This window comes from Aquarana catesbeiana, linkage group LG13, assembly GCF_042186555.1.
Source record: "Aquarana catesbeiana isolate 2022-GZ linkage group LG13, ASM4218655v1, whole genome shotgun sequence".
NCBI classification, from domain to species: Eukaryota; Metazoa; Chordata; class Amphibia; order Anura; family Ranidae; genus Aquarana; species Aquarana catesbeiana.
In genome coordinates this window covers 100,833,301-100,846,451 of record NC_133336.1, presented here as the reverse complement: position 1 = coordinate 100,846,451, position 13,151 = coordinate 100,833,301, and the positions used below count along the sequence as shown (strand labels likewise).

Sequence of the window (13,151 nt, the reverse complement as noted above, 5' to 3'; positions counted from 1 at the left end):
TTTGGGTGGGCTGGGCGGAGGGACTAAACGCAGGTGCTGGCAGGTGTTGGGGCTGATCCTGCTAATGCTGCATTTTTGGGAACACTATACTATTGGGGATGCTAGTATAGTTCTGATCAGATCAAAGATATTGATCCATTCAGACACAATTCTAGTAATGGAGGTATATAGTGTGTGTGTTAGTGTTACTGGCAATCAAAGGGTTAAAATCTGACGCTTTCTGGGATCGACGTTAACTGACGCTGACACTAACTGACGCTAACTAGCCAACTAGCGTCAACCGTGACACTAATACAGTGATCAGAAAAAAATATCTGTATACTGTACTAATGACACTGTGACAGTGTGACAGGGAATGAAAGGGTTAACTGTGGGTGATCAAGAGGTTAAACCCTTATTAGGTTCAGGGTACCCCCATATATTCCCTATCTGAGACTAAGGCTAACTGCCCCTAACGCTGTTTAGCGTCACAAGTGACACTAGTACAGTGATCAGTAAAAAATCTGACCACTGTACTTGGTGACACTGTGACAGGGAGTGAAAGGGTTAACTGGCAGGTGATCAGGGGGATGAAATATGTGCCTACGTGTACTGGTGTCACTGTAGTGCTTGTGTACTCACTGTATGATGCTCTCTCCTCGCTCGCTGGAACTGAAAGGGCTCCAGGAGGGGAGATTGCATCACTTCCTGTGCCTGTGTTTACATTACACAGGCACAGGAGGTTCCTCCATTGGTCAGAACTGATCAGCAGGTCCAGCCCATAAATAATTGGCCTGGACCTGAGGAGGGACAGGGGGATGCACGCGTGTGTACGTGCCCCCTAGCCATGCGAATCACGTACCTGTATATGATTTTGCGCAGGCAGGCCACCCTGCTGAAGTATATGTACGTGGGGTGGTTCGGAAGTAGTTAATAAACATTGTATACTCAATATATAACAGGTGCTATGCTGCAGGGTTTTACCACCTTCAGCTTCATGCATTTCATTGGAATATGATTTAGTTCTTTGTTGTGAAGTTTAGTTTATTTCATTATATTACTGTTTTAGACCACAGTATTTGTATGTTATGTGACTGCCATACAATGGTGACTGGTATAGATGCTATATAGTGTCTTCAAATTTGAGACATACTGATGATTGTGTGTTGTTGGATTCCTGCAAATTTAACACTGGTGCTGTATCATCAATCATTCTGGAGACTTGAATGTATTCTGTAATCTGCTTGTGCTCTGTAAAACATGGAATGTATCTATTCAGATAATAAGCTGCCTGTTCGTGTTATGTGAATGGCAAAACAACTCCTGGCCTTGATGGCTTCCCTATGGAATGGAACATTGTAACCTTAACTGAGCGGTAAACTTCTAGCCACCCTTAATCCCTTCACGTCGACCGTACGCAAATTTGCGTTCATGGGGTTATACCGGGATGATGCCTGCAGCTGCAGGCATCACCCAGATACCGTTTGTTTTTAGAGCGGGCAGTTGGCTCTTTAGTGATAACAAAAGCCGATCAGCTGTTATCCTAAAGGAGCGGGAGAGGATGTCCCCCCTCTCGCCACCTTCTGCTGCCCCTCCCGGGCCTCCCTTCCTACTGAGAGACCCGAGTCACCAGCCGGCGCGTCCGCCAGCCAGGCTGAGGCCCGAACAAAGCTGGATTCGGCTCTGATCGGTTCTCCAATGTAAAATCCCAAAAGCAACGTCACAACGTCACTTCCGGTTTGCTCGGCTGCCAATGGCGCTGATTTAAAAAAAAAATAACAATATTCAGAATGACCGATTTTGGCGATCTGAATACTTTTAAGTGCAAAGGGGGGATTTGGGGTCTTTTAGACCACCGATCCCTCCATAAAGAGTACCTGTCACTGCCTATTACTGTCACAAGGGATGTTTACATTTTTTTTGTTTTTGTTTAAGGGACAATGTAAATAAATAAATAAATAAGAAAAAAATATTTTTTAAAGCGCCCCCGTCCCAGCGTGCTCACACAACAAAGAAAATGCATACATAAGTCGCGCCCGCAAATGTAAATGGTGTTCAAATCACAGGTATTGCCGTGACCTTCAGAGTGAGAGCAATAATTCTAGCAAAAGACCTCCTCTGTAACTCTAACCTGGTAACCATTACATTTTTTTTAAAGTGTCGCCTATGGAGACTTTTAGGTACCGTAGTTTGTCGCCATTCCATGAGTGTGCGCAATTTCAAAGCATGACATATTGGGTATCTATTTACTCAGTGTAACATCATCTTACTCATTATAAAAAAAAAATTGAGCTAACTTTACTGTTTATTTATTTTTTTAATTCATGAAAGTATCTTTTTTCCAAAAAAATGTGTTTGAAAGACTGCTGCGCAAATACCGTGTGACATAAAATATTGCAACGATCACCATTTTATTCTCTAGGGTCTCTGCTAAAAAAATATAATAAAATATTTGGGGGTTCTAAGTAATTTTCTAGCAAAAAATACTGATTTTAACTTGTAAGCAACAAATGTCAGAAATAGTCTTAGGCATGAAAGGGTTAATAAAGCCCTTGACCAAGCTATACTACCACGACAATGCACAAGGCTCTTATAATCCTTATTTTAAAATCCAAAAAAGATCCCAGTAGATGTGAATCTTATCATCCAATATCTTCAATACAAAACCGATGCATAAATACTCACTAAAATCCTAATAATTTGAATAAACACATTGACTTATTTGTGGGAAGTGATCAAACTGGCTTTATTTCAGGGAGATCTACCATAATAAACGTACACGGTCTCTTTAAAAACATACATTTTCCACATGTGAAGTTTGCAAAGAAGGTGATACTCTCTTTTGACACGCAGAAGGCTTTTGCCAATTTAAGCCCCATACACACACTACAATGTATAATTTTGGGGTCAAAACCAAAGTAGTGAAAGAATCTGTAGTGATAAGGCTGCCTTAAAGCCCCACACACACTATCAGATTTTCTCCTGATTTTTGTCTTCCGATTTACCAAAACCATGTAGTGCAAGGGCCTACCTGATTGCATACAAATTGAAACTCGTAAGGTTTGACCTCATATTATATGGTTTTGGTAAATCTGAAGACAAAAATCAGCAGAAAATCTGACAGTGTGTGTGGGGCTTTAGGGCAGCCTTATCACTACAGATTCTTTCACCACTTTGGTTTTGACCCCAAAATTATACATTGGATTCAGCTCCTGTATACAAAGCCAACAGCCAGCACTGGTTTCACGGACAGTATCTCCAACCCTTTCCTAATTCATAGAGGTTCAAAACTGGGGTATCCCTTTTCTCCTCCACATTTTGAAATTGCAATGAAGCCCTTAGCCAACTTGATTCATACTTCTCCTCTACTAAAAGGAAACTGCGTGTATGCCAGCTACATCCTTATACATATATCTGGATCAGACCAATCACTCTTTCATCTGCTGTGGTAATTTAAGGAATTTAAAAACAGTTTAGAACAGGAACAAACACAGTATTCCTTAGTGCACCACTGTGTCTGAATGAACTGGACTGAGGTGCAAGGAAATGCAGCTCTAGGTATATATGAGGAAAGACATATTTACATAGTTAGTAAAGTTGAATAAAGACACCAGCCCATCCAGTTCAACCTGAGTGAGTGTGTGTATGTGTCTACAATTGTCCCTATCCCTGTACACTGTGTCTCATTAAGATGCTTGTCTATTATATTATTATTTATTTAAGGTACCCATAGTGCCGTCAATTTACGCAGCGATCCACACATACATCGCACACTCAGATCGGTCCCTACCCTCAAGGAGCCCACAATCCATGGTCCCCAACTCACATTCATATACTAGGGCCAATTTTGGACAGAAGGCAATTAACCTACCAGCATATCTTTGGAGTGTGGGAGGAAACTGGAGTACCAGAGGAAACCCACACAGGCACAGGGAGAACATGCAAATTCCAGGCAGATAGTGTCGTGGTTGGGATTCAAACCAGCGACCCTTTTTTACTGCTAGGCGAGAGTGTTAACCACTACACTACTGTGCCGCCCACAAACAGCCATGACAGAAAACTTTAAACAAAAATTACAAAGTGCAAAAACCTTCTAAGGCTGGGTTCATACTGCAGTATGGAGCGGCTCACAGAAGGGGTCCAGTGCGTCCCTGTTCACCGTTTCAGGCTCGATTTCAGTCCGCATTTTTGACTGAATTCAGACCTGAAACAGACCAGAATATGTACAGGACTCCTGTGCAATTCGCTCCTTAGCCACTCCGGAGATGTGTGAACCGGCTCCAAAGAGAGCCAGTCACAATCTCCTAAAATGCAAATTTGATGTGGGGAAGCCCGCATCCAATTGGCAATAGTGTGAACCCAGCCACAAAGACAAATACAATCAATTTGTAGGAAGATTTACAAATAAATAGATGCTTGTCCTAAAAGTCTAACTTGTATAAGGCAATGCACACAGAGATAAAGCTCAGTAGGTTTCTCAAATTGACAGGCTCCTGCAGGAACAGCTGTTCTCTCATCACCTCTCAAGTTCTGCAGTTTGGAACAATAATGCCACTTACACACGACCAGTTGTGCCGTCGGAATAAACTCTGAAGATTTCTCCAATGGACCTCCCACGGAATTCCATTCAAGCGGTCTTGCCTACACACGATCAACATAAAGTCTGACCATCAAGAACGCAGTGACGTACAACACTTACGACAGGACTAGAAAAAGGAAGTTCAATAGCCAGTAGCCAATAGCTTCTGTCTCGTACCTGCTTCAGAGCATGCGTCGTTTTTGGTCCGTTGGAACAGCATACAGGCGATTGGTTTTCCCGATAGGAAATGGTTCAGTCGGAAATATTTAGAACATGTTCCATTTTTAGGTCCTTTAGAATTTTCGAGAAAAAAAGTCAGATGAGGCCTACACACGATCGGAATAGACGATGAAAAGCTTCCGTCGGACTTTTTCTGTCGGACATTCCGCTCGTGTGTACGAGGATTTAGAGCAGAGTGTGGAGCTCTCATGTAAAAAGCAGAAAAGTCACCTTTAACCACTTGACCACTGGGCACTTAAACCCTCTTAATAACCAGACCAATTTTCAGCTTTCGGTGCTCTCACATTTTGAATGACAATTACGCAGTTATGCAACACTTTACCTATATAAAAATTTTGTCCTTTTTTTTCACACAAATAGAGCTTTCTTTTGGTGGTATTTAATCACTGCTGAGTTTTTTATTTTTTGCACTATAAAAGAAAAGAGACTGAAAATTTGGTAAAAAAAATGAATTTTTCTTTGTTTCGGTTATAAAATTTAGCAAGTTAGTAATTTTTCTTCATACATTTTGGCCAAAATTTATACTGCTACATATCTTTGGTAAAAATAAATACAAACTGGTGTATATTATTTGGTCTTTGTGAAAGTTATAGAGTCCAAAAGCTATGGTGCCAATATCTGAAAATTGATCACACCTGAATTACTGACGGCCTATCTAATTTCTTGAGACCCTAACATGCCAGAAAAGTACAAATACCCCCCAAATGGCCCATTTTTGGAAAGAAGACATTTCAAGGTATTTAGAAAGATGCATGGTGAGTTTTTTGAAGTTGTCATTTTTTCCCACAATTCTTTGCAAAATCAAGATTTTTTTTTCTTTTTTTTTTTCACAAAATTGTCATATTAGCAGGTTATTTCTCACACACCGCATATGCATACCACAAATTACACCCAAAACACATTCTGCTATTACTCCCGAGTATGGCGATACCACATGTGTGAGACTTTTACACAGCGTGGCCACATACAGAGGCCCAACATGCATGGAGCACCTTCAGGCGTTCTGGAGCACCCAGGCCAATTCTGACATTTCTCTCCTACATGTAAAAATCATCATTTATTTGCTAGAAAATTACATAGAACCCCAAAACATGATATATGTTTTTTTAGCAAAGACCCTAAAGAATACAATGGCGGTCGTTGCAACTTTTTATCTCGCACGGTATTTACGCAGCAATTTTTCAAACGCGTTTTTTTTTTTGGAAAAAAAACTGTTTTGTGCTTTAAAAAAAAAAACAAAACAGTAAAGTTAGCCTTAGGTTTTTGCATAATGTGAAAGAAGCATTTACGACAAGTAAACAGATAACTAACATGTCACCCTTCAAAATTGCACATGCTCGTGGAATGGCGCCAAACTTCGCTACTTAAAAATCCCCATAGGCGACGCTTTAAAATTTTTTACTGGTTACATGTTTTGAGTTACAGAGGAGGTCTAGGGCCAAAATTATTGCTCTCACTCTATCGATCGCAGCAATACCTCACATGTGAGGTTTGAACACCGTTTTCATATGTGGGCGGGACTTACTTATGCATTCGCTTCTGCATGCGAGCACAAGGGGACAGGGGCGCTTTAAAATTTTAATTTTTTTTTTTATTATTCATTTTACTTTTTTTATTTTAGTTTGACACTTTTTTCCAAAAAAATTATTTTTTGATCACTTTTATTCCTATTACAAGGAATGTTAACATATCTTGTAATAGGAATATGGCATGACAGGTCCTCTATACAGTGAGATATGGGGTCAATAAGACCCCACATCTCACCTCTAGGCTGGGAAGCCTGAAAATATAAAAAAAAATTATCCTGGCTTCGATCGTAGCGGTGTGTTGGTAGAAGCACCGGAGGGTGGCAGGAGGGGGGATGTCCCCTCTCGTCTCCCGTAAGAACTGGGAAGCCTGAAAACATAAAAAAAAAAAAAATGATCCTGGCTTCGATCGTAGCGGTGTGTTAGTAGAAGCACCGGAGGGTGGCAGGAGGGGGGGATGTCCCCTCTCGCCTCCCGTAAGAACGATCAAGCAGTGGAACAGCTGCTATGATCATTCTTATGCCCCGTACACACGGTCGGATTTTCCGACGGAAAATGTGTGATAGGACCTTGTTGTCGGAAATTCTGACCGTGTGTAGGCTCCATCACACATTTTCCATCAAATTTTCCGACACACAAAGTTTGAGAGCAGGATATAAAATTTTCCGACAACAAAATCCTTTCTCGGAAATTCCGATTGTGTGTACACAAATCCAACGGACAAAGTGCCACGCATGCTCAGAATAAATAAAGAGATGAAAGCTATTGGCCACTGCCCCGTTTATAGTCCCGACGTACGTGTTTTACATCACTGCGTTTAGAACGATCAGATTTTCCGACAACTTTGTGTGACCGTGTGTATGCAAGTTTGAGCCAACATCCGTCTGAAAAAATCCTAGGATTTTGTTGTCGGAATGTCCGAACAAAGTCCGACCGTGTGTACAGGGCATTATGGTGTAGGGAATCGCCGGCTGAAAAAGCTGATATCTGAATGATGCCTGTAGTTGCAGGCATCATTCAGATATCCCTGCACAAAGTCAAGGACATCATATGATGGCGGGCGGGAAGTGGTTAAAACGCATTAACGCATTTTTTTTTAACACAAAGTTTTCCATTTATACAATATTTCTAACACATAGCATGTACATACCAAAAATGGCACCCCAAAATAGATTCTCCTACTCCTCCTGAGTACGGCGATACAACATGTGTGAGACTTCCACAGCCTGGCCACATACAGAGGCCGAGTACAGCCGAGTATGGCTGAGCATGGCCGAGTACAGCCGAGTATGGCTGGGCATGGCAGAGTATGGCCGAGCATGGCCGTGTATGGCTGGGTATGGCTGAGTATGGCAGAGTATGGCTGGGTATGGCAGAGTATGGCTGGGTATGGCAGAGTATGGCTGGGTATTGCAGTGTATGGCTGGGTATGGCAGAGTATTGCAGGGTATTGCTGGGTATTGCGGGGTATTGCAGGGTATTGCAGGGTATTGCGGGGTATTGCAGAGTATTGCAGGGTATTGCAGGCTATTGCAGAGTATTGCACAGGGTATTGCAGAGTAGTGCACAGAGTATTGCAGACTATTGCAGAGTATTGCACAAAGTACTGCAGGCTATTGCAGAGTATTGCAGGGTATTGCAGAGTATTGCACAGGGTATTGCACAGGGTATTGCAGAGTATTGCACAGGGTATTGCAGAGTATTGCACAGGGTATTTCAGAGTATTGCACAGGGTATTGCAGAGTATTGCACAGGGTATTGCAGAGTTTTGCACAGGGTATTGCAGAGTATTGCACAGGGTATTGCACAGGGTATTGTGTCCGTCATTTGACAGAGCGATCACATGGTAAATGGCCGCGATTAGCGGCCGTTTACCGTGATCCGTGATGCGCCGGGTCTTCTGTACCCGGCGGTCATGGATGTTTTCGGGTGCGCACTCCAGGGGGGCGCGCGAGAGCAGAATTCTGGGAGGACATCACTGTACGCCCTCCCAGAGTTAAGCAACCGCACTGTAGCTGTCATTCGGCTATGGGCCGGTTGTTATAATATCCCCTCACATGTAAATTTCAGAAGTAGAATATACAAGCCTTCCTGATGGTAAAATTATAATCTCCTTAATTGTGTGGCCAGTGGTAGGGGGAAACTATAAGCTGAGTCTTATAGGGAGGAAATAAATGTAGTTTGCTTACCATGGGAGGGGTGATGACCTACATGATCTGGTAGCAGAAGAAACCATTGAGGTTTACAACACATTTTTTTAACTGGGCTGTTCAAATGACTGCTCTGTGAGACTGGCTTCTCCCTTCGTGGGACAGCACTGTTTTTGAGACTACTGTGGTTTCATTATTATTATTATTATACAGGATTTAAATAGTGTCAACAGTTTGCACAGCGCTTTACAACATGAGGGCAGACAGTACAGTTACAATACAATTCAATACAGGAGGAATCAGAGGGCCCTGCTCATTAGAGCTTACAATCTAGAAGATCGTATAAAAGCCTCCATAACCTTGTGTGTAGGGAAAAAATCCAATAGATCCAGACCTTTATGATTACTTTCTCTCTCTAAATGCGATTTCAGATTTCTAGGTTTTTCTAAACAGGTGATTGGTCTAGATCTCCCACGAGTCCCATCTGGTTTAACCCTACACTTCCAGAGTTTGCTCATGTACCTAATGTCTCCTGCTAGATCAGATATGATGAGAATTAGGTTGGCCATACATGGTTCGAATCTCGGCTGGTACAGTAGAAGCGGCCGAGATTCAAACCATTAATGTGCAGGCTGAATTACCAAGTTGATCGATCGATCAACTTGGGTACAACCAGCCTGCCAGATTCTCTTACAGTTTCACTAGCGGCTGCCATTATACTCTGTTTATTAACACAGTCTTATTCTTTATGGTCAGTGCCTGTTGCAGTAATGCCCACTATTATGTGGCCAAATGCCTTAGGTATGGCTATTTACTTTGACATGTCTTATTTTTTTCTTTAACTGAAAAATGGAATAAAATTATCTTTGAAAATAAGAAAGTAAATGGATATAATATAGCCTTTCTGTAAAAAAAGATGTCTCTAATCTATCCATTCACATACACTTTAGCTAGATTAATAGCCTTTTTCACAAAAAACAAACATTTTAGTCTTTAAATTATAAGCGGAAATGCACTTTCAGCTACTTTTATTCAATAATACCTCTATTTAAAGCCAATGTAATTCACCAGTTCACAACTGTCACAAAAACATCCATGTTTTAACAGTTATTTACTGTTATTACTAAAGCGGAACTCTGGACAAAATTGTGACTATTTAAAAATGCATTACATGTGATTATCTTGGCATGTAGGGATTATCACGGATACAAAGACAATGATTACAGCACAAGAAAGTATTTGTTACCATAGACAGTTGTTACCCTATTACATCGGTAAGGGAACCATTCTTTCTTTGTGTGAGTTCCTACAATTGGCAGGAAGAAGGTGGTTGGTCCTCTCACTCTGGTGATACTGTACACTGGAGAGATGACAGATGTCCATAAGTCTCTGCTCTTGGTAGATCTTCTGCCCCCCTAGGGTCAGCTGTATTATTGAAAACTAGTTAGGGTAGTCTATAGTGCACCAGTACAATTGATGGATACATTGTTATAACGTGGTAAAGGTGATTAAAAACTGGACCCTTTAGTGCTGTTCATAAGCAGAGTAGTTTTAGAGCTGGACAGTGAAGTAGAACAGGCTCTACATAAAACAGAACATTATTTCTGGGAGATAAATGAAAAGTTTGTACACACGTATAGTGCATGTTTGGCTATATGTTCTGGACATATACATGTGTCATTGTCTGGAATCTTACGCAGTAATGGCAGGGACAAATGAGACTGTGGGAAAATCTACAGTTTGACATGCAAGAATTATACAGAATGACACATCTCAGACCTTAAATTATCTTTAAGTTGTCTACAGACCAGACATTATGGTTGGCAGCAGTTTCGCATGTGTACAGGTAAAACCAGCTGTTCTAATTACGCTCATATCAAATTTTACCATGGTGAATTTTAAACAGTTCTAAAAATAGAGCTTATCATTAAATAAAAAGCATGAAAGGAATTACTGGTGAAAAGAACTATGAAAAAAGGTTTCTGTTATCACTAGAAAAATCTTGTTTCAAATAATTCATTTAGCTACAAAACTGCTCTAGTCTGCAGGACCAAAGTAAGTAAAAGATCTTCAACGTGCACCAATACCCATGTTAATGTAATTCTTATTGTGGTTATAAAATAACATGAATATTCAATAAGTTTCTTACTTTGTGGTTGCAGGAAGCAGAAATTGCAAAAGAACATGAGGACAACTCAAAAGCTGAATCAGAGAAGGCTGAGTAAGTTCTCTGAAATGTCTGCTCTTTCACCCTTCTATAACAATACATTACTTTGGGCTTTTAAAATTATTTGTAAAAGTAAGCTGCATATACTCATTTATCCATAACTGTCCAAACTACCCTAGCGTTATGGCTCATTATTTTGCATAAGAAGGCACCTGCAAGAAAAAAAACATTGTATCCTAATCGTAAGACAAAGGCAACTTATTCAAACACTATGGATTATAGGTTCATACCTTCAGGTAATTGGATACTGGCAAACTTTTTAGGGCACACCCCCTGGGGGGGCTTCCCCTATAACCATGCCCCACTCAGTGAGTTTTTTTGCTAGTGTCTGAAGTGATGGACCTCTTCTTCTTCATGGATAAATGAGCTTCACTAGTTTACTTTTTATTTGTTATTTTCTTGGAATTCTTCAATTAACCCTCACTCTCATCTAATGCTTACACAGAAGCAGTGTATCTGAATTGGTGCACAGGATCCTGCATGGGACGCTCACTTTAATAAGCTAGAAGCAGGGTGCTATGCAGTACACGGCCATGGTCCATCACTATGAAACCCAGTTCCCAAAGACCCTTTTGGGATATACCCACTGTGACGGGTAAAAACTGGACTTTATATGCAGTCCAGCATTGTGGCCAGGTAAGAGAGGGTCACCCTGTATCTCTGACTGTTACTGTGTAAATGGGGCCATGTTTGAAATATATTAATTTCACATGCACACTTTTCAAACTTGGTGATAAAATTCCACCACTCAGAGCTCAGCCTCAGGTGGATGACCAAAAAGAGGAAAAAGGGTACACCATGTAAGTGTAGTATAAAAACAAATGCTTTCATTGGACAATTGGTAGCTCACATGGTGAAGAACAGAACTCACTCAATAATATAAGACACTGCTGACTTCCTGGTCCTATGGATCTCGCTGTATGTGAAACCCACAGCCACTTGCTCTGTATGTAGAGCTAGAGACGTTGGCCAGGGACCCGGAAAACATCTGAAATCAGCCTGGAGAACATGAACAGTGCAGAAGGAGAAATTACATCAATCCAAGACAATGTGGCAGTGTATGGGTATTGCTATGCGTTACGGAGCATGCATGCATCTTCCTCAGGCCATGCTAAAATACAGTGCATAGCTGACATTTATGGGATTTTGTGTGCACACAGGACCACAAGGCTCAGTAGCATCAATATTTCAAAAAACATATTAAATAATCCTCTACTGTATATATCATAAAGTACACTACAGAACACAGGTCGCCTTTCCTAACTCTCCTTCTGTACTCTGCAATGCTTGCTATTCTCAAAAGTATGCCAGTGTCCAATCACCTGAAGGTATGAGCTCATAATGCATGGTGTATGAATAAGGCCCCCTTTTACATGAGTGGACTAATCGGGTCCGCCTGTCAGTTTCTCGTGCGAAATCTGATCGGACCCACCATTGACCTCTGTGAAGCGATGGGTGTAAATAGACATGTGTCTGTTTACACCCACCAACATCTAATCAGGTCCAATCTGCTAAAAACAAATGGATGGGAATTCCCCTTCTGTCTAGCGAATTGAATTGAAAAAATGTAACGGAACGTCCCACAATCCACTTGAGTGCTTCCGTGAGTATACCACTTCCTTGTAGTCTGGATACAGATATCAGATATTCCAACCGCTTTCAAGCATAAAACAAGACGAGACTTGCTTAGTTGCTAACATGGACTGTTTTTATTAGAACCAGAATACAGTCTTATATACAGTAGAAGATGAGGTTCCCCCCTCCTGCTCATTTTACTCTAACAATACACCTGTAACCTAATTAACCTAATTAACATGAGCTAGTTTACTAAATCATTTACCCAGACCAGATGACTCAGAGATATGACCTTGTGGTCACCGAGCTTCACACAGTAGTATAAACACAATAGCAGGAGCTAATTACAATTAACAATACAAACAACAATCTCCCCCCTCCTCAGCCTAGTCATCAACAAACTCTAGTAGGAGTAGACTGTTCGTCTCCTAGCCAGTCCTGGAGGCCAATGTGATCAGCTCACACAATTAACATGTTGAGTTCAGAATCAAACAAACCAATAATAGTCTCTACATACATCCTGGGAGATATTGTGGACAAATATTACTGTCCCATTTTAAGTAGTCCAAGATATATTTTCTCACTCACCTTGTGCCAGGATAGCACAGGGTGACTTAGACATAAGAGATGTATGGGGAGCTGAAACAAGGGCATCCCCTACTTTCCAAGGGATTCTGAGTTCCACGGGCCCTCCCGTCACAGAAGGCAGTTGGGAGTAAATGGATAGGTGGTCTGTTTACATCTGACCGCCCATAAAGGAGGACGGGCTCTTTCTGTGTCAACTCTGCATTAGCAGGGAAGACATGGACCAGCCATCGGCCTGCTCAGCGGGGATCAGCGGAAAGATCCTATGCTGAGCAACTGGACTGCTAGCG

The 13,151-nt window shown here is 41.4% G+C and overlaps 1 protein-coding gene across 7 annotated transcripts in view; it reads left to right on the top strand.

Moving 5' to 3' along the window:
- RYR3 (ryanodine receptor 3) overlaps positions 1-13,151 on the top strand; it is a 1,082,755-nt gene that overhangs the window by 970,783 nt on the left and 98,821 nt on the right. For all 7 annotated transcript variants that reach the window (XM_073608696.1, XM_073608694.1, XM_073608691.1 and 4 more), the window contains one exon: positions 10,637-10,695. In XM_073608696.1, coding sequence (XP_073464797.1) covers positions 10,637-10,695 — 59 coding nt within the window. The remainder of the gene's footprint in view (positions 1-10,636; positions 10,696-13,151) is intronic.